The sequence below is a fragment of the Zalophus californianus genome, chromosome 5, assembly GCF_009762305.2.
Source record: "Zalophus californianus isolate mZalCal1 chromosome 5, mZalCal1.pri.v2, whole genome shotgun sequence".
NCBI classification, from domain to species: Eukaryota; Metazoa; Chordata; class Mammalia; order Carnivora; family Otariidae; genus Zalophus; species Zalophus californianus.
The window spans coordinates 14,680,916-14,703,632 of record NC_045599.1 but is presented as its reverse complement, the minus strand read 5'-3'; the positions used below and the strand labels follow the sequence as shown (position 1 = coordinate 14,703,632).

General features: G+C 36.6%; 1 protein-coding gene across 1 annotated transcript in view; it reads right to left on the bottom strand.

Annotated features, from left to right (window-relative positions):
• The window catches only part of HSD17B4 (hydroxysteroid 17-beta dehydrogenase 4), an 83,454-nt gene that overhangs the window by 50,191 nt on the left and 10,546 nt on the right, over positions 1 to 22,717 (bottom strand). Inside the window, exons 3-9 of the mRNA XM_027604844.2 lie at positions 21,154 to 21,264; positions 18,856 to 18,915; positions 17,480 to 17,501; positions 17,319 to 17,365; positions 16,196 to 16,280; positions 14,914 to 15,101; positions 635 to 726 (exon numbers count right to left, since the gene is read on the bottom strand). Of these exons, the coding sequence (XP_027460645.1) occupies positions 635 to 726; positions 14,914 to 15,101; positions 16,196 to 16,280; positions 17,319 to 17,365; positions 17,480 to 17,501; positions 18,856 to 18,915; positions 21,154 to 21,264 (605 nt within the window). The remainder of the gene's footprint in view (positions 1 to 634; positions 727 to 14,913; positions 15,102 to 16,195; positions 16,281 to 17,318; positions 17,366 to 17,479; positions 17,502 to 18,855; positions 18,916 to 21,153; positions 21,265 to 22,717) is intronic.

Sequence of the window (22,717 nt, the reverse complement as noted above, 5' to 3'; positions counted from 1 at the left end):
GATTTCGGGGCACCTGGTGGCTCAGCTGGCTAAGTGTCCAACTCTCAGTTTCAGCTCAGGTCATGATCTCTGGGTCATGAGATCAAACCCTGTGCCAGGCTCCATGCTCAGTGTGGAGTCTGCTTTAGATTCACTCTCCCTCTCCCTCTGCCCCACTCCCGCTTGCACTTTCTATGTCTCTCTCAAATAAATAAATCTTTTTAAAAAATAAAAATATGGGGCGCCTGGGTGGCTCAGCCGGTTGAGCGGCTGCCTTCAAAATTCAAAACTCAGCCTCGCTGACTCTAAACCCTACTCTTTATCCTTCTACTGCAACATCCAAGTTCCCAAACCGAATAAAACTTTCTCCATTTGAGTAAACACATCAAACCAGCCATGTTTTCATTTGGTAAGAATACTAGAAATGAAGAAATAAGGAAAAAGAGAAGGTATGAAGTTGCTTTTACTTCTTCTAGGAAAGACATTCATCAACATTTGTTCCTTAGTTAACCATGATAATAAAAAAGACACAAGTGATACCAACTCTTACAGATGTTTACAAATGTGAGCAACTGGAAAATATTAATGCTTCGACCATTTCTTACATATAACACACAAGTACTGCTTTGAGAGAAAGCAGGAAGGTGTGGAATACCTCAAACAAGCTACCATTTTCCTCACAGCTCTCATGGCAAAGCCAAAGGACCAGGGGGGCCACGTAATCCGGCTTCAGAGCTTCCATGAGATCTGAAAGAAAGACCAAAAAAAGGTTATGAACAAGAATGTCTACATACTTAATCAATGATTGTGCTTTCTGAAAATTCCTTCCTTATAAATTATAGGTAACTCAGAGACTTGTTAAATAAGTAAGAACAAAATTAGATCTATATAATCAATCAGCCCAACATTCAAAGCTTCTGGAAGAACTGCTGCATCCCAATGGAGATATTCCAAAAGCTCCCTCAAGCTTCTTAGAAAGTAACAGACACACCTTTCCAAGAATGGTAACATACCATTCAGGTGAAGACAAGTTAGAGCCACCTAGGGAGTAAATAATGAACAAAACTCTATTTAACATGAGGAACTGAAGTACCATTCATTCCCAAAACCACTTCATTCTCCCAGCAATTTAACCAGAAGCCAGAAAACTACACAACAGCATTAACAACTGTAATGGCAGTAAGACAATGACATGAAATGCAACCATTCTGATGAGTAACAAAGTGTAAGAAGTATTTTCCCAGTGCACGCTTTTCTATGAGCAACTTAACAGAGTAGAAAGGAACTGGCATACCTTGGAGATATTGTGGGTTTGGTTCCAGACCACCACAATAAAGCAAATATCCCAACAAAGCTAGGCAAGTGAATTTTTTGGTTCCCCATTGCATATAAAAGTTATGTTTATGCTATCCTATAATCAGTTAAAGTGTGCAGTAGCATTATGACTAAAATAAAAATGTACACATCTCAATTTTAAAATACTTTATTGCTTAAAAATGCCAACCATCACCTGAGCTTTCAGTAAGCTGCAATGTTTTAGCTACAGGATGGTCCTGTCTCCATGTAGATGGCTGCAGACCCATCAGGGTGGTGCTTGCCGAAGGCTGTGGCAATTTCTTAAAATAAGACAATGCAGTCTGCCTCATCGATTAATTCGGCCTTTTACAAACAATTTCTCTGTAACACGCAATGCTGTTTAACAGCATTTTACCCACATGAGGACTTCTTTCAAAATTGGACTCAATCTCTAAGGCCCTGCTACTGCTCTATCAACTAAGGGTATGTCATGTTCTAAACCCTGTGTTGTCGTTCAAGAGTCTTCACGCCATCTTCCCCAGAAGTAGATTCCAACTCAAGAAGCCACTTTTTCTGCTTATCCATAAGAAGCAACACTTCATCCATTCAAGTTTTATCACGAGATGGCAGCAATTCACTCCCATCTTCAGGATCCACTTCTAATGCTAGTTCTCTTGCTGTTTCCACCACATCTGCAGTGACTTCCTCCACAGAAGTCTAGAACCTCTCAAAGTCATCCATGATAGCTGGAACCAACTTCCTCCAAACTCCTGTGAATGTTGATATTTTAACTTCCTCCCACAAATCACAAATGTTCTTAATGGCATCTAGATGATGAATCCTTTCTAGAAGGTTTTGAATTTATTTTTCCCAGATCCATTAGAGGAATCACCATCTATGACAGCTATAGCTTATGAAATGTATTTCTTAAATAATAAGACTTAAAAGCTGATATGACTCCTTGATCCACGGGCTGCAGAATGGATGATGTTAGCAGGCCTGAAAACAGCAATGATCTCCCGTACCTCCACCAGGGCTCTTGGGTGAGCAGGTACATTGTTAATGAGGAGTAATATTTTGAAAGAGATCTTTTCTTTCGAGTACTGGGCCTCAATAGTGAGCTTAAAATATTCAATATTAAAGTTCTTGAATATTAAAATATTCAATAAACCATGCTGTCAACAGATGTGCTGTCATCAAGCCTTTGCTGTTCCATTTATAGAACCCAGGCAGGGTAGATTTGGCATAATTCTTCAGGGCCCTGGGATCTTCAGAATGGTAAACGAACACTGGCTTCAATATAAAGTCACCAGCTGCATTAGCCCCTAAGACAGTCTTTGAAGCTAGGCCAACTTCTCTCTAGCTATGAAGATCCTAGAGGGCATCTTCTACCAATAGAAGGCTGTCATGCCTGCATTAAAAATATTTTGTTTACTGTAGCCACTTTCACGTGCCTGCATTGAAAATATTTTGTTTACTGTAGCCACCTTCACGAACTGTTTTACTAGATCTTCTGGATAATTTGTTGCAGCTTCTGTAACAGCACTTAGTGTTTCACCTTGCACTTTGATGATACGGAGAGGGCTTCTTTCCTTACACCTCATTGGCATTATGAAGTGGTGGTGTTTTCTTCAGAGAGGATTGGTCTTTGCTACTGCTGGTAAACAGGATACACAGCCAACCTTGGACTACTTCCGTCTTCCTTGAGCGTTGAGGTTCAGTGTAGAACACTAAAGGCTCAGGACACCGTCTTGATGCTGGCCTGCCTCTAAGTATCTATATATTAGCGCTGTTACTGGTATCTGTATTCAGGGTAATCTTGTCTTCACTGTAGTGCAGAGCTAAGGACTATTTTCCTTATTTCTTTCTGGTCGAGGGATACTTTATCTCAGCAATGCTTCAAAAATCTAATTTCTAGCAACAGAAGGGTTCTTCAGAGTATGTGGCTTACTGGAATGCTAGAAATCCTGTCATCTGGTATTGTGGAAGAAACACTCAATTGAGTAACGAATCTTAAGGTTTAATTCTGTTTTCTATGAGCTTCAAACTTTTCTTCTGCAGCTCCCTCACCACACTCAGCCTTCACAGAATTGAACAGAGTTGGGGCCTTGCTCTGAATTAGGCTTCGGCTTAAGGGAATGCTGGGGCTGGTTTGATCTTCTGGACAGACCACTAAAACTTTCTCTGTATCAGCAATGAGGCTGTTTTGCAGGGCACCTGAGTGGCTCAGTCAGTTAAGCGTCCGACTCTTGACTTCAGCTCAGGTCATTACGGTCTTGGGGTTGTGAGATTAAGCCCCGCTTTGGGCTGCTCACTGAGGGATGAGCCTGTTTGAGAGTCTCTATGCCCCTCTCCCACCCCGCTCGCACTCCATCTCTCCTTCAAAAAATAAATAAATAAATAAAAATAAAAATAAAGCTGTTTTGCTTTCTTATCTTTTGTGTATTGACTGGAGCAGCACTTTTAATTTTCTTTAAGAACTTTTCCTTTGCCTTCACAACTTGGCTAACTGTTGGCACAAGAGACCTAGCTAGCTTTTGGCCTACCTTGGCATTTGACATCCCTTCCTCACTAAACTTAATCATGTCTAGCTTTTGATTTAAAGTGAAAGACATGTGATCTTCCTTTCACTTGAGCACGTATTGGCCATTGTAGGGTTATTAAGTTTAATTTCGGGAAACAGGGAGGCCTGAGGAAAGGGAGAGAGATGGAGGAATGACTGGTTGGTGGGGCAGTCGGAACACACGCAATATTTATTGAGTTCTCTATCTTCTATGGGTGTCTTCTATGTGACACCCTAAAACATTTACAATTGTAACATCAAAGATCACTGATCACAGACCACCGTAATAAATATAGCAATAATACTACAAGATGACCAAAATGTGACACAGAGACATGAAGTGAACAAATGCTGTTGGAAAAACAGTGCTAACAGACTTGCTTGATGCAGGGTTACCACAAACCTTCAATTTGCAAAAACTGCAATTTCTGTGAAGTACAACAAAGTAAAGCTCAATAAAATGAGGTATACCTACTCTACACAGGAGTAAGAAGACCTGGATTTTACCGCTAGCCCTGCCATGTACATAAACATAGGACTTGGGGCACATGACTCAACCCCCTGGACGCGTATCTTCACCAGAAAGATGCTAATTAAAATACTTTCCCTGCCTATTCCACCAACCTGTTCCAAGGCTCAAGTGAGATATGATTTGTTAATATACCTTATAATCTTTAAAGAGAAATGACAAAATAGAATTTTAGGTTAATATGCTAAAGCAACAAAGATGACATTTACAGTCCCTGTAAATTAAAGAGCAGCTCCAAAAACTTTTTACTTTATACCCTCTAAAATAGCTCTCAAGTATGAAAAAAAACCAATGGCACACTTGTCTCCATTCCCTATTATACAAAGGTAGACTCCAACCACCTCAAGTTACACGAAAAAGCAAATTCTTAACCTGTATACCATTCATCTCAATACATACCATTCCTCTCATTTCTCTTATGTATCAACTGACAAAACTGAAAGTTAGATGATATCTGTGTAGATTCACATGGTTGAGGTGACTAACTTTATACTGAATGCAACAACAACAAAAAACGCATTTATGAAAACCAACTGAGCATATATTACCTTAGGTGAGAAAAAAGAATAAAAGAACAAAAGTCACATAGCAAAAACACTTCTGCCTTGCATCTTATTTCACATAATATCACTAACAATGTTAAGTAAATATGCTGCTTTCCAGTTCTCCAAACATATCCCAAATTTTCTAGTTAACTCACATCTTATTAAACTCAATTTTACAAGGTTTAAGGGGGTAAGTGAAATTCCTGAGAACTACCATAGCTAATACATACAAAGTTATGTGAAAACAGAATTAAACCTTAAGATTCATTACTCAATTGAGTGTTTCTTCCACAATACCAGATGACAGGATTTCTAGCATTCCAGTAAGCCACATACTCTGAAGAACCCTTCTGTTGCTAGAAATTAGATTTTTGAAGCATTGCTGAGATAGAGGAAGTATCCCTCAACCAGAAAGAAATAAGGAAAATAGTCCTTAGCTCTGCACTACAGTGAAGACAAGATTACTCTGAATACAGATACCAGTAACAGCGCTAATATATAGATACTTAGAGGCAGGCCAGCATCAAGACGGTGTCCTGAGCCTTTAGTGTTCTACACTGAACCTCAACGCTCAAGGAAGACCGAAGTAGTCCAAGGTTGGCTGTGTATCCTGTTTACCAGCAGTAGCAAAGACCAATCCTCTCTGAAGAAAACACCACCACTTCATAATGCAGAATAAACACAGATTAAGATGAGACAAAGAGCTCATGATTAAAAATCACCAAGAACACATAAAGGAAAACCACCATAAGTGAAAATCAAAAGAAACAAACAGATGTAAACTACAGTGAGATAGAGATGTTGGAATTTAAAATATATCATATACGAAAGCAAATTAGTGATTTAAAAAATAAAGAATACAGTCACAACAGTAAGCAACCACGAAGAAGCTATCAAGAGGAAATAGGTAGAGTAGATCTGGAAGTGGGGTATGGGAAGGATTACTAAAAGGAAAAAAATTTTTAAATATGTTAAAGAGTAAATTAGACAGATGAAGAGTGAATTAGTTAAATGAAAGATATATTTGATGAAATAGTCAGAATTCAATGTAAGAGGCGAGAATATAGAAATATTAAAGAGAAATTATGAGAAATTAAAGAAAAAGGGCAGAATTAGGTCTAACATACATCTAACTGACATACAGAAAGAAAGAAGAGAGCAGAGGAATAATGCATCAAAAGATGAAGGCTAACATTTTTCTGGAACTTATAAAACTAAACAAAAATATAAGCCATGGAACCACAGATCAAGAAACCATAATGTACTAAACCGAATATGCTAGACTCATAAAAAGAAATACACGCCCAGATACATCAATGAAAGAATACAACGCAAAAGAGGAAGACATGATCTTGAAAGCACCAGTGAGAAGAGTAAATCTTCTATTAAAAAAATGACAATTCAACAACTAATGGAATCAGGAGAAAGTGGATCAGACTCATCAAAAAGGTCGAGAAAAAGTAACTATCAAACTAGAATTGTGATCCCAGAAAAATTTTCTTTCAAGAATGAAAATGAGGGCGCCTGGGTGGCTCAGATGGTTAAGCATCTGCCTTCGGCTCAGGTCATGATCCCAGGGTCCTGGGATCGAGTTCCACATTGGGCTCCCTGCTCCTTGGGAGCTTGCTTCTCCCTCTGCTTCTCTCTCTCTCTCTCTCTCTCTCTCTCTCCGTCTCTCATGAATAAATAAATAAAATCTTTAAAAAAACATATGAAAATGAAATAAATACATTTAAGATAAATAAAACTGAGAAAATATACAAAAAACTGGGACTAAAGGAACTTCTAAAGGACATATTCTAAGGAGATGGAAAATGACCCAAAAGAAATGGTAAAAGATATAAAAAATGGTAAATGTATATAAATCTAAACAAATGTTTTCCATATAAAATAATAACTACGATGGGGCAATTGGGTGGCTCAGTCAGTTAAGTGTCTGCCTTTGGCTCAGATCATGATCCCGGGGTCCTGGGATCAAGATCCATATCAGGCTCCCTGCTCAGCAGGGAGTCTGCTCTCTCTCTTCCTCTGTCCCTCCCCAACTTGTGCACATGACTCTCTCTAATAAATAAGTAAATAAATAAATAAATAAAATCTTTAAAAAGTAATAATAACTATAATAATATCTAATTTATAAAGAGTTTCAAAAAAGAAAACTATAATAATGGAAAGTAATAACACAGAAGTCATAAGGTGGATGATTGACTAGGTTTAAAGTGTTCTTGAATCCTTATACTGTTCAGAACAAGAGTTAAAACATCATTTAAAGTAACCATAAAAAGGAAATAAATATACATCCAGTAATCTGTAGGACATCAGTCTTAGCAATATTTTTATGGATATGTCTCCTTAGGCAAGGGAAACAAATGCAAAAATAAACTATCAGAACTACACCAAAATAAAATGTTTTTGCACAACAAAGGAAACCATGAACAAAACAAAAAGGCAATCTATGGAATGAGAGAGGGTATGTCCAAATGACATATCCAGTAAGGGGTTAGTATCCAAAACATATAAAGAACTTATACAAGTCAACACCAAAAAAAAAACAAATAATCAGATTAAAAATGGGCAGAGGACCTGAAAAGACATTTTTCCAAGGAAGACGTACAGATGGCCAACAGACAACATGAAAAGATACTCAACATCTTTTCACTCATCACCAGGGAAATGCAAACCAAACCACAATGAGATATCACTTCACACCTGTCAGAATGGCTAAAATCAAAAACACGAGAACTGCCAAGTGATGGTGAGGATGTGGAGAAAAAGGAACGCTCGTGCACTGCTGGTGGGAATGCAAACTGGTGCAGCCACTGTGGAAGACAGTATGGAGGGTCCTCAAAAAATTACTAAGAGAACTACCATATGATGCAGTTATTCCACTACTGGGTATTTACCCAAAGAAAACAAAAACACTAATTCAAAAAGATAGATGCACCCCTATGTTTATAAAAGTGTTATTTACAATAGCCCAGATATGGAAGCCATCTAAGTGTCCATCAAGAAATGAATGGTTAAAGAATATGTGGTATATATCTACAATGGAATATTACTCAGCCACAAACAAGAATGAGATCCTGCCATTTGCGACAACGTGGAAAGACCTAGAATGTATTATGCTAAGTGAAATAAGTCAGAGAAAGACAAATACCATATGATTTACTCATATGTAGAATCTAAAAATGCAACCAACCAACCAAAAAACAAAAAACAGAAACAGACTCATTAATAAGAGAGAACAAATTGGTCATTGCCAGAGGGGAGGAGTGTGGGGAGATGGGCAAAACAGGTGAAGAGAATAAAGAGATAGATACAAACTTCCAGTTACAAAATAAATAAGTCCCAGAGAAGAAAACTGGACCACAGTGGGTATAGTCAGTAATATTGTAATAACATTATACAGTGACAGATGGTAACTACACTTTTATCATGATGAGCACTGCGTAATGTACAGAACTGCTGAATCACTATGTTGTACACTTGAAACTATTAGAACACTATATGTCACCTATACTTTAGTGATAAAGTATAAAAAAAATATAAAAAATAAAGTATATTTTTTAAAGTAGAGAGAGTATATACATTTTCATAGAAAAGAGCAAATAATGAAATTTTAAAACAATCTCTAGTAATAAAAAAATACAAGAAATAACAGATGCGCAGAAAAAATATATATATATATTTTTAAAGATTTTATTTATTTGACAGAAAGAGACACAGCGAGAGAGGGAACACAAGCTCGGAGAGTGAGAGAGGGAGAAGCAGGCTTCCTGCTGAGCAGGGGGCCCGATATGGGGCTCGAACCCAGGACCTGGGATCATGACCTGAGCCGAAGGCAGACGCTTAACGACTGAGCCACCCAGGCTCCCCAGAAAAAATATTAACAGACAACACAACACAAAATGGTAGAAAAAATTCAAATTTATCAGTGGTACAATAAATGTAAATAAACTACATTCATCAGTTAAAAAAGACACTGCCAGAATTGATTTTTTATATTGCCCAGATAGGCAGTTCACGAAAGAAATGTCTACAATGGAAAAATATAGAAAGACTGAAAGTAAAAATTAAAAAGAAAAGAAATACCAGGAAAATACCTACCCACAAAAAAACACCTATTTTAACATTAGACAAAAAAAGACTTAAAAAAAAAAAATTAGGGATAGTGGAGGGCATAAGACAATAATAAACAAGTCAGTTAACAAGAAAGATTTAATAATTCTAAACACACAAGCAATCAATAAAACAGCCTGAAAAATTACAAGTCAAAAATTGACAGACATACAGGAGGAAACTCGTATTCATTTATATATTATTTTCAAAGCACAAAAACCAATACATCTTTCTTGATAATTGAAAAGTTGAGCTTAAAAACGTCCAATAAATATAAAGAATATTTCAAAAATACAATTACCAGTCTTGCTATGCTATAAAGAGCTCTGCTACTATCAACTAGAAGATACTCTTTCTTCTCAAGAACACAATGAACATTCATAAGAATTGTATTAGCCTATTAAGGATATCCCAAGAAATTTAAAATAACCACTATTACAAAGACCACATTTTCAGGCTACAAAGCTATTAAGTTTGAAACCAGTAACAAAAATATTAAATTCCAATTTATTTGAAAATTAAAAGTATGTTGCCACATATGGGGGAAAATATATTTGCAAAATATATGTCTACAAAATAGCAGAATAAGAATTCTTACATATTAATAAGAAAAAGACAATAATTCAACAGCAAAATGGCCCAAAAAACTTGTCTTCATAGAAGAACATGTCTGGCCAGTGAACAGGCATATTAATAAAAGCATGAGGCCATTAGTAATCAGGGAAATAGAAATTAGTAACACAAAGAGATAGCATTTTATACTCACTAGAATGGCATATACTGACAATGCCATGATCTGGACAAGACTAGGGTGTAGGAAAAGGGTTAACTCAACAGGCCTGAGTTGCTCACACTCTGCAGACTCCCAAGAAAGGTCAGTCTTCAAAACTGGCCCTTGGCCAGTTCCTAGGAGATGAGCTCTGAGCTTTCTGACTAATAAGAATATGCCTGAATCTTTGGGCCATGCTGAACTAGTTTGATCAGTTTGTGCCAACAACGTGATTTATGAGAAAGCCTATCTTTGCTCCAAAGGGCTGGAGTCCGAGTGGCCGAGGTCAGTCACACAGGGGGTGCATGCTTACGTGACTGACCTCCAGTAAAAAGACTGAACACCAACGCTCAGGTGAACTTCCCTGGTTGGCAATATTTACACATTTCTTCAAACATCACTGCTGGGAGAATAAGGTGCATCCAAGACATCTAGAAGCTTGGGGCTGGTTTCTCCTGAAATTCACCCCATGTGTCTTTCCCCTTTGCAGATTTTAATCTGTATCCTTTTACTGTAAAAAACCATAACTGAGTTTAACAGCTTTGTCTGAGTTCTGTAACTTCCCTAGAGAATCATCAAGCCTGAGGGTAATCTTAGAGACCTTAACCCAAGCAGAGATCAGTGAGAACTCTATAATCACTGGTGGATGTTAAATTGGTTGAACCCATGTGAAAATAATTTAGCATTAGTTTAAGTTCAGCATTTGCATATTCTGCAACTCAGCAATTTTACTTTTGGGTACACACCCTAGAAAAATTCTTGCTCATGTGATCTAGGATACATGTAAAAGAATGGCAACACTGTTCAAAAAAGCAAATAAATTTAAAACAATTAAGATGTCCATTAATAAGAATTAGATAAATTCACACCATGGACTCCTATACAGCAGTAAAAATGAATGACCTACAGCTATACATATCATAAATTAATCTTAAAGATTTAACACTGCAAGGAAAAAAAGAGGAATCCACAAAAGAAAAATATGGTATATTATAATATCATGAGGATCAAAAACAAGCAAACCAAATGATAAAGTATTTATGTTTTTTCCTTTAAAGTAGAATACGACACATATATGCAAAACAGTGTTACTGTTTAACAAGTCACAGTGCTACCGGGAAGAAGAAAAGCATAAAAATATAATGAATCATCATGAACTTGCCAGTCAGCCCTGGAACTGGAGCCTTACCGATAACATGGCAATCTAACTTTGTACCCTTTAATCTACCCCTCTGCTTCATGCCAAGAGATAAACACTATTCAGAATTTTTTGTTTATCATTCTTTTGCTAGATTTCTACCTTAGTCATTTTTTTTTTGGCCACAGACTGTACACTCTTTGGGAAGCAGTAAGTTTTAAAAAAAACACTAAAACTTTAGGTTTTACATTTGTTTTGTGTTGAGAATGTAGTTTTTACTTATGTGAACAGATCTCTACCTCTAGAGATGTTAGGTAAATATTTAATGCAGTATCCTTTATATAACAGTACAAGCATAGGCTCTCATACACTTACATTTTACATTTTGAAAGAAAGAACAAAATTGGAGGACTCACAAAAACAAGACCTCAAGACTTACTACAGTAATCAAAACCATTGGTAAAAGGACAGGCACAGAGATCAGTGGAACAGAACACATTATTCAGAAACAGACCCACACCTATATGGTCAAGTGATTTTCTCCAAATGGCAGAGGTAACCCACACCAAGAATGAGTACTAGTCTATAGGACAAATGAACTAGTTTCTTCAACAAATAAGTGGCTTTTTTTAAAGAACAAACTATTGTATTAAATAAAACAAGAACTAGTAACAAAATGCCTGTGAACTTTATCTGGATCCCTGTGGAATAAGCCAACTCAAAAGATATCTTTTAGTAAACTGTAATACTAATTTGGTATTAGGTGATGTTAAAGAGTTATTTCGTTTAATGTGATGATGGCATTATGGTTATAATGTCCCTATCTGTCAGAGATACATTTCCAAGAATTTATTAGGTGGAATATAAAGTCTAAGATTTACTGTGAAATATGACAGAATAAAAAGGAAGAGAATGGCCAAAAAAAAATAATAATAATAATTTTAAAACATACCTGAGCATTCTGCTTTCCTTAACAAAGGGCCAGTCTCGGGGCGCCTGGGTGGCTCAGTTGGTTAAGCGACTGCCTTCGGCTCAGGTCATGATCCTGGAGTCCCGGGATCGAGTCCTGCATCGGGCTCCCTGCTCAGCGGGGAGTCTGCTTCTCCCTCTGACCCTCTTCCCTTTCGTGCTCTCTATCTCTCATTCTCTCTCTCTCAAATAAATAAAATAAAATCTTTAAAAAAAAAAAAAAAACAAAGGGCCAGCCTCACGAGAGACTACCAGAGCCCTATCTGACCTAGGGGAAGGGCAATTAGACAAGTGGAGCCTCTCTAGCCCTCTTGTCTCAATTAAGGGGAGAGGGAAGAATTGGCTAAGAAACTCTTCTGAAAGTCACAACCCAGGACTCTGACTCAATAAACAAAATGGAGATTTTATCATAAGATTATAGAACATTTCCCCTTACAGCCACATCAGCAGGACTCCAGTACAGGAACAACGGATTATAACTAGAAGGCTCCAAGACACACATTCTAGTTAACAAGGAATTTCTAGGGAGACCCAAAGACAATAGGAGACACAAAAACAAGGACAGAGAGGAAAAAAAGCCTCCGACACAGAAAGCTACAGCAAACAATAAACACAGCCTAACTCCTCACAAGATAAACTTAAATCCTCACACTAAAGGCCTATTTACCTCACTTTCTACTACCCCGATACATCATGTTCAGCTTTAAAAACAAAAATTTCAAGGCATGCTAAAAGGCAAAAAAAGCACAGGCTGGAGAGACAAAGTAAGCATCAGAACCAGACTCAAATATAACATTTCGGAATTAGCAATGGGAATTTAAAATAACTATAAATCATACGCTAAGGGCTGTAATGGAAAAAGTAGATAACATGCAACAACAGATGGCCACTGTAAGCAGAGAGAGAAAAACTAAGAAAAAAATCAAAAGGAAATGCTATAAACCAAAACAATGTAATGGAAATGAAAAAAGAATCAGTGAGCTTAAATATATGTCAACAGAAACTTCCCAAACTAAAATACAAAAATAAAAAAGAATTTATTTATTTATTCATTCATTCATTCATTCATTCATTCTACAGAGAGTGCTCAAGCAGTGGAGGAGGAGCAGAGGGAGAGGGAAAGAGAAAATCTTACACAGGCTCCATGTCCAGCTCGGAGCCAAATGTGGGGCTCGATCTCACAACCCTGACATCCTTACCTGAGCCCAAATCAAGAGTCAGAACGCTTAACCAAATGAGCCACCCCAATAAAAAAGAATTTTGAGAGAGGAACAGAATATCGAAGAACTGTGGGACAATTACAAAAGATATAACATGCACATAAAGGGAATACCGAAGGAGAAGAAAGAGAGAAACAGGAAAAATACTTGAAGTAGTAATGGCTGAAAGTTCTCCAAAATTAATGAAAGACACCAAACTACAGATCCAAAAGTTCACAGGCAATCAAGCAGTATATTGCCAAAAATCTCCACCTAAGTATTTTATATTCAAACTGCAAAAAAACAAGGAGAAAAATCTTGCAAGAGGAAAAAATGCCTTGCTTATAGGTACAAGGAAAGAATTATGTCAGCCTTCCCTTCAGAAACCATGTAAGAAGCAAGAGGAGGGTAGAGTGAGATATTTAAGTGCTGAAAGAAACAAACTACTAATCTAAAAACCTGTATCAGTGAAATTATCCTTCAAAACTGAAAGAGATTAAAGGAATAAAAAGATAAGCTACAGGCTGAGAAAAAAACATTTACAAAACATGTATCTGATAACGAACTTACTTCCAAGATATGCAAAGAGTGCTAAAAACTCGACAATAACAAGCCACCCAATTTAAAAATAAGCAAAAGATGTGAACAGGCACGTCACCAAAGATAGATAAACTGCAAATACGCATAGGAAAAATGCACAACATCATGTTATTAGGGAACTGCAAATTAAAACATGAGACAGTACTACAGACCTATAAGAAGGACTAAAAAGCAAAAGATGGACAACAATAAATGCCTGCAAAGATGTGGAGCAACGAGAACTCTCCTTCATTGCTAGTGGGAATGCAACATGACACAGCCCTTTTGGAAGACAGTTTGGAAATTTCTTACAAAGCTAAATAATCTTAACATACAATCCAGCAACCATGCCCCTTGGTATTTACTCCAAGTTGAAAATTTATGTTCACACAAAAACCAGGACATGAATGTTTATAGCCACTTTATTCATAATTGCCAAAAGCTGGAAGCAACTAAGATGTGCCTCATTCAGTGAATGAATTAATAAATTATGGTCCCTCCATACCAGGGAATATTATTCAACGGTAAAAAGAAATGAACTTCAGTCCTGCCCGACATTTGGGAAGAGGGGAGGATGACGAGGTGAATCATGGGGGATTTTCAGGGCAGTTAAACTATTCTATATAATAGAATTCTGATTATAACAGTGGATACAGAACATCATGTGTTTGTGAAAACGCATGCAACTGTACAATACAAAGAGTGAGCCTAATGGAATCTACAAACTTTGATTAACAATAATGGATCAATACTGGTTCATCAGTTATAACAAATGTAGGGCACTAATGCAAGATGTTAATAACAGGGAAAACTGTCTTTACCATCTTGCCCAATTTTTCTATAAACCTAAAACTATTCTAAAAAATAAGTCTATTAATTTTAAAAAATAAGTCTATTAATTTTAAAAAATAATTATTACTATAAAATAGTCAAAATGCTATTGCTTCATTTTATAAAAAAAAAACAAACAAAGATATATATGTATTTATGTGCACCTACACAGAGAAAAAGAATGAAAGTTTATCTCTGGGTGGTAGAACTATGGGTCATTTTAAATTTTTTTCCTTTGTGCTTTTCTAAATTTTCCATAATGAACACAAATTATACATAATGCTTTTTGAAAAGGTAAGATAAATAACTTTTTAAACTATTCAGAAAATTAAATACTTCTGCAAAGCTCAGTCTGCATAGATTTGTGGCTAAGAGCCACTGCAAAATTTAAGCTACTTACCTTCAGGCATAATGCTTTGGGTCATCCGTGATCCAGCAGCAGGGGCAATGGTGTTACAGTGAATGTTGCTTCTCTGGCCTTCAATTGCCAGGGTATTTGAAAGGCCCAGAAGACCCAGCTTTGCAGCACTATAATTGGCCTGGCCAAAGTTGCCATAAATTCCTGAAGCTGATGCAGTCATAACAATCCTAAAAGGAAAATCAATGTCTCAAAATCTCTTTTCCATGTTTTGATAACACTGCAACTCTAAGCCTTTTATTTTCTTTTTCTGTCCTATTACGCTGGTCAAAAGCAATTCTGCATACCGTCATTAGGTTCCTACAGTCATGATTCATATATGCAAAGTAATATTTATAATAAAAGTAATCTCTCAAAATTCAACTACAAGATTTAACTGTTTTAAAAAGAATCCCTGATCAAGACCAAATGAATTCAAGTACAAGAATATATATTCATTATCTACTGAAAACAGCAATAAATATTTATAAACATAAAATAAAGGGCAACATATAAGTTATGGTAAAAAACATCAGAAAAATTAGTTCTAACTATTTAGTTCTCATTACTTTGCCCCTCTCTTTCTGGATAATATTAAATGCCTCATATTAAAATAATGCCATCTCCAAAACGTAACCACATCTCACCCTATTCAGTAGACCAAGTAAAATAATTTCTATCATTTATTTTCAGAAACTTTGAGAGTGAGGAGAAGCTAGAACTCTCCAAGAGGAACAGGTATCACAAACAATTTCCTGCTAGTAGAGGTGTGTGAAACTCAGGTTAACAAGGAGGAGGCGGACAGAGTCCACGGAGCCACCTCCTGGCTCTGCCACGCTCCCAGTCACTCACACAGACTCAGCCACATTCCTACAGCTCCCAGTTTCTAAAGACCAACCCAGGTCGGACCAGCACTAGCAAGCTGGACACAGCGCTCATCTGTCCTCAGTTAGCCCGTGGACACAGTATCACTATACTTCAGTTAGAGAATGAAGTACTGCTGAATTCTCACCGTTTGTATACTGCTAGAATATCAGAGAACACCAGGAAATCTGTTCAAACTGAAAAGTAGGAGGTGAAAAGAAATATAAAGTTGGCCAGCTCAGCGAATCCTTGACTAAGTGATACCAATTTAATGAGAGGGTATATGCCAAGAGTACATTAAAAGCCTGCGCTTCTCTGACTAGATCTTCCTCAATATCAAAGCACTTATCTCTCCCTGTACACAAGGACCCACACACAGCATCCCTGACCCCCCACCCCCGACAGTGACACACAACTCTACCTTCCAAACTTCTGTTTCTTCATATGATCCCAAGCCGCCCGGGTAACTTGGAACGAGCCTCGCAAATGGACTCTGTGGATTATATCTAAAACAATATTTTTATTAGATACTTTGTCAAAAATTAGATAGGCATGTCTCAGAATCAACATAAGCAATGATTTATTTATACAAAGATGTTCATTTTATACTGAGCATTCAAAATCAACTATTGTCATATTGCTCCCTGAGTAACCATTTTTGCTTCTGTCCCAATTACGTAACCAATCAACAGTTCATACCCATTCTCCCTATAATTTATGATAAAATTACTGTAATCCCTGCACACATCTAAATACAATGCCATCTTTAATTTAAGCCTACTTTATATAAAAATCCACTAATACAAACATCCAAGAATTTTACACAGAAAGCTGGTCCTGGAATCAAGTCCAGCATTGGGCTCCCTGCTCAGCAGGAAGTCTGCCTCTCCCTCCCCCTCTGCCCCTCCCCCCTGCTTGTGCTCTTTCTCTCTTTCCCTCTCTCAAATAAATAAATAAAATCTTTAAAAAAAAGAAAAGACTGTAAAGGTATGAAGAGCAAACAGAAAATAAAAAGTGATTTGTTATTTAAACTCAATCTTTCCAACGTGGCATTCTGAATGGGATTTTCCCCTACTCATTAGAAGCCTCAAAATTACATCTAGGGGTCCCCCCCCAATTCTCAGATCTCCAACATTTTCAGGGCCCCAGACTCCCTTCCATATCCTGCTCTTGTTCTTGAAATAAAAATCGCACAAGTAGCTAAGCATGTGTCAGACTGTTAGAGTTAATATGGCTGGAAAATGCAAACAACTTCTCAAGAAGGTAAAGGGGAAAGCGAATTGAAAGACACAAAATCTTTTCAGGTAACTTCTGCCAAATGATTTTAAAAGTTTTCATTTATCAAATGTTAAAAGAAAATAGGTTACTTCCAACTGTTGTGGTCATTTTTGGCTGTAAAGCTTATTCATCATGTTCATCATCGACATCAGCAGAAGCAAAAGTAGGTAGAAGCAGGTTTTTCCTTAAATGTACAAATGTCTCAAATCGTAAAAGGCTAAATGGATAGCTTTGCCCCACAGAGACCTATGTTACAAACAACTTACCCCAGTCGTCGTCACTTATCCTACCAAAAGAATTGTCCCTCAGAATTCTAAAAACAATGATATTACATAGGTTAGAAGGAGGAGTATCCACTTTTAAAAAACCCAAAAACTGTGCATGCACATTATTATTCTACTCAAAAATGAAAAAAAGAAATACTCACCCAGCATTGTTGACCACAACATCTACAATATAAAAAAAATCCAAGTCACGAACATAAAAACAAGCACATTAACCTGCATGGGCTTACAACTCATGTTTCTTTCAAAATTGGGCTTTTTCTCCCCACCATGGAAAAGTAAATAATAATAGTAGCAGAAGAGTCTATCAGAACAAAATTTTATACCTATAGCAAAACAAAACACACAAAAAAACCTGATTCACAAGTATCTCATCATGTCAGAGTTTTCCTCTCAAATTTACATATGTAAATGTCTCCACCTCCACCTTATGCCAAAATTCTACCAGCTTATTGATAGAATCAGCTGTTGCCCAACGCTTAGGTTCTTAGCATTCAACGGTAACCATAAGCCATCCCTCACTTAACCTCAGAATTCACTCAGAAAGTTCAAAGTTTAAGATTTTTCTTTGCCACTCAAGAGTCAAAATTCCAGAAAGGAAACTATTAGAGTTAGAAACTGGTGGCCTATCTTAATACATAATTGTATTCTCATTATTATTATAAAAAAAAAAGGAATCTTTTTTTTTTTTAAGGCTCAACCATCATCTTAGGGCTGTTCTCACCCTATAACTTCATATGCCTTTGTGGCCTCCATCCCTCTGTCAAATTGCATGTGAACAAGTCCCTTATAAGCTCAACCCAACATAACCAGAAAAACAAATCTGCTAGACAACCAAAAAAGAAAGGCGGAGGGAGCACATTCAAATTACAAAAATTAATGTCTTCCAGAATGTAAACACGTTGGACTTATCCGCAGGAATGTTTCCCTACAGTAATTCAATAACCTTTCACTAAAAATAAAAAAATTTTTAAAAATAACCTTTTACTAGGAACGTGTGGAACTAAACCAGGAAGACTATCTAGAGAGGGATAAACTGAACGACACATTTAAAATCCTTCTTTCTGAAAAATAAAGATCTTTATTACACATAATTCATCTTAATTAATTCACAAGGTATTGAATCTTTATGATCCAAATCATAATTGTCTGAAAGATTCCACAGGGTCCTCTACTGCCAAAGTATTTATTTTATAAACATATTTGGGGTATAATTAAATTTTCATAAATAACTTAGAAAATGCTAAGTTTTTTAAAGTTTTTAAGTCCAAAAAAATATAAAACAAACTCAACACATTTTTGCATAAAAAATACCACCTCGAGTCTTTTGTGGAATAAGATAGGGTATGTAAAATAATTAACTTGTAAAGGAAATCTAAAAACTTGGCTATATAAATAAATAAATAAAACCTTGGCTATAAAGAAAGAAGGAATTTCTTATAAACAAAAGTAAAATAAAAAAATTTGATTAGGAAGGTAGAACTGCTCTGTTAGTACCATAAACGCAAAGAAACATCACCTATTCTTCCAAAAGCTTCTAGTGCTGTCCTCACAACCTTCTCTCCTGCTTCCACCGAATCTGGAGGAAAGGAAAATTAGTTACAAAACATCAGTAATATCCTTCAGAAATAACTTCTAAATTCTGTGGATCAGAGCACATGACAAATACTACTCACTCAACAGAATTCATTTCCACAAAAACAAATTTATATTTGCAGGCACATAACAAATCAAAATATAGACGATCTAATGTTACAGAGGAAATGTATCCCCTAAAACAATTCTTTAAAGTACCAAAAAATAAAAATAAAAAAATGGAGAGGGGAATAAATAACATTTTGGCAAATACTATCCAAAACAACACTGTCTAAAACAACTTTCTGTGAGGATGGCAATGTCTTTATTACTATAGTAATACAGTAGCCACTATCCACGTGTGGCTACTGAGCCCTTGAAATGGGGTAGTATGGCTAGTATGGCAGATAAACTGAGTATTTAACTCTTCAATTTGTATTTAATTTTAAATAGTCCCAGAGGCACTTCCCCTTAAAGATGCAAATCAGAATTTACAAGGGAGGCAAGGAGGTACATGTTTAATTTGAAAAAGCATGTTCAATGCTCTATAACTACATATGGAAACAAACCTACTGTTTGTACCTTACTAAGTACAAAAAGCAAAGCTCAATAAAATAGAGTGGCTTTCTTCTTTTCTGCTCATCAGCCCCAGGGGAAGAGCTCATATCCCCAGAGTTGTGTGTCAAATGGTCTGGTATCAACAGCCCACTGTCTCTCTCTATATTCTCTGCAATCACTGGGGAGGAGCCAGGAAATATATTCCCTTCCCTGAGATCCATACAGTCCTGAGTTAGATCTGCCAAAAATAGGCACCCATCTAAGAATGAAGAAGTAGGAGAAGCCTGCATATGCAGGCAAATCTTGGAGCAGGGTGCAGATGAGAGAGCGCTGAGCCGTGAGAACCTGACAAGGTCATCCACAGTTCCCTTGACATGCACGTACCCAGCCCTTCCAATGGTTACGCAAGCCTTCACACGTGGACACCTGCAGGGGCTTCTGTTTTCCTAACTGCATCTTGATTGATTGATGCACGTACCCAGCCCTTCCAATGGTTACGCAAGCCTTCACACGTGGACACCTGCAGGGGCTTCTGTTTTCCTAACTGCATCTTGATTGATTGATATGGGTTGCATAACAAAACTGGGGGGAGAGGCAAGGGAGAGAGTCTGGAATTTTTCGCATTATAAAATAGATTTTTTTAAACTCCAGAAATTAAAAAAAAAAAAAAAGTTGAAAACACTTTTGTAGATCCTCAGTGAGAAAAGAAGATATTAAAATATCTGTCTCATTATTCCCTAGAACACTCAAAACAAATCATATCCTATTTCCTTTCCTTTAAAAATTTCAAAATCAAGTGACTGGCAATCTAATTTTACCTCTGGCTAATAAAAACAATCTAATTTGCAGAAAAGTCAATAAGCACTCACTTTTTTAAAGTAAATCTATTTGAGAAGGTTCCTTACAGATACTATCAGAATGGATACATCAAATGCTGTTTTTCCTCATGGCTTTATTTTAATGCCTAACTTTGACTCTTATGTTTTTATAAAGGTAAGAAAGTTACAAAGAACAATGATTACTTGTGCAAAATGGAACTCGGTGTTTGGATACCAGAAAAGAGGCATTTTACTTCCTACGCTATATTACGTAAGAATTTTTCTAAAACAATTTTTAAAAGAAGAATCTAATGTTATTCTGTAGCTAAAATGGGTCTGTCAAGAACAAGAGCATATTCCTATCCACATCATTAATAATTTACTGATTTTGGGGCGCCTGGGTGGCTCAGTCGTTAAGCGTCTGCCTTCGGCTCAGGTCATGATCTCAGGATCCTGGGATCGAGCCCTGCATCGGGCTCCCTGCTCAGCGGGGAGCCTGCTTCTCCCTCTCCCACTCCCCCTGCTTGTGTTCCCTCTCTCGCTGTGTCTCTCTCTGTCAAATAAATAAATAAAATCTTTTTAAAAATAAATAAATAAATAAATTTACTGATTTTATCTTGCACTGATTAATAAAAATGTTAAATATGCTAAAAGTTAAGACTCATGAAATAACCTACACCAAAAGTTTTTAAAAACCTCATATATTATATAAAATAGACAGCCAAACAGATTTGGCTGACTCAGAGAAAATCTAATCTCATAATCACACTGGAATGCTGAGACATTTGCTCAATGATTATTAAGGTGAACAATAGCATTAGTTGAAGGAAAACGCAAGAACAGTATAGGTCTTTCAAATATCATACCATAGTTGGCCACAGCTTTTCCACCTTTACTTCTTATTTCTTCAACAACCTTATCAGCAGCTGCTAAGGAGCCTTTACTCAATCCCTTGATGTCCCCACCTAAGTCATTCACTGCAATGCAAAAACAAACAAGAACTCATTTCTCAATCTCAAAATATGAACTGGAAATAAAATCCCATTGTGAGTGTATTTCTTCTGTCATCTCTTCAGTTCCTTCCGACCCTATCCCCGTCTTATGAAACATGCCAGGAGATATATATATACTTTCAAACATGGCCCTTGGTTTCTAGAGAGAGATATATATGAAGCAGCAAAAATATTTAAACGCGGGTTCAGGTCACAAGATTTTTTAACTTTGCAATGTTTTTTCTTTTTTGAAAAGACAAAAGAACATGATTCAACCCACTTCCAGCAAAAAGAAGAGAAATATTCATAAAACAAACGATATCAGGGCCTACCATAAAAGAAATAAAAATTATTTGTTAAAAGAGATCAGAAACTATATACAGAACTCAAACGTGTTCAGCCACAAGTTGATACCATGACTCCATCGGTAGATGTTTAACAACTGACCATACTCACCGCATAACATCTCGCTGTGTCCAATTATACAGATACAAACATTCATCAAGCGTTTACTATTCGCAAGGAAACTGTACTACAGAGGGGCACTAAGACGTAGGAGAACGGTGCTGGTCCTCAAAGGCTTTCTCATCTACTAAACGTTAAAGTATGAGTTGGCTATAGAGTAATATACAGATTTTAGCAACAAATACACAGAGACCACAGAACTAAATAACGGGGACAAATAACAAAGTTAGTGTATGTCACAATTTAAGGTAAAATTTACAAAATAACACGCCAAAACTAATAAGATACAGAGATCAATTCCAAATAACTTTTTTTGTTTTAAAGATTTTACTTATTTATTTGACATACAGAGAGATAGAGAACACTAGCAGGGGGAGTGGCAGGCAGAGGGAGAGGAGAAGCAGGCTCCCCGCGGAGCAGGGAGCCCAATGTGGGACTCGATCCCAGGATCCAGAGTCATGACCTGAGCCGGAGGCAGATGCTTAACCTACTGAGCCACCCAGGCGTCCCAATTCCAAATAACTTGAAAAAAACAATTTAATAAAAATACTTGGTACAAATAAATAATTTACATTGAAAATGAATATTTTATAATATTATTATTATATAAATTTAGAGAAACAACAATAAAAAATTACTAGTTAATAAATGCATGGTAGTATACTAAAATTTAAAGCCTTTTATCAAATTGATGGGTGCCACAGCTGGGGGAAAAAAACAAGATTATTTTTCTTTTAAAGAATGTTTCTCTCTCTCTCTCTCTCTCTCAATCCCTTTTTTTTTTTCTTTTTTTCATTCCGGTGAAGGTTCGATGTGATTGGGTGGTTAAAGATAAGGGAATGAGGCAGGGAAAAAGCCAATGCCTAGCCACACAGAAAATCAGCTAAGTCAAATATGTTTTCATATAATTTTTTTAAGGAAAAAGGTTTTTCAGAAGGTGGACTGGAATACATTTTCTACCAATGTAGTCTTA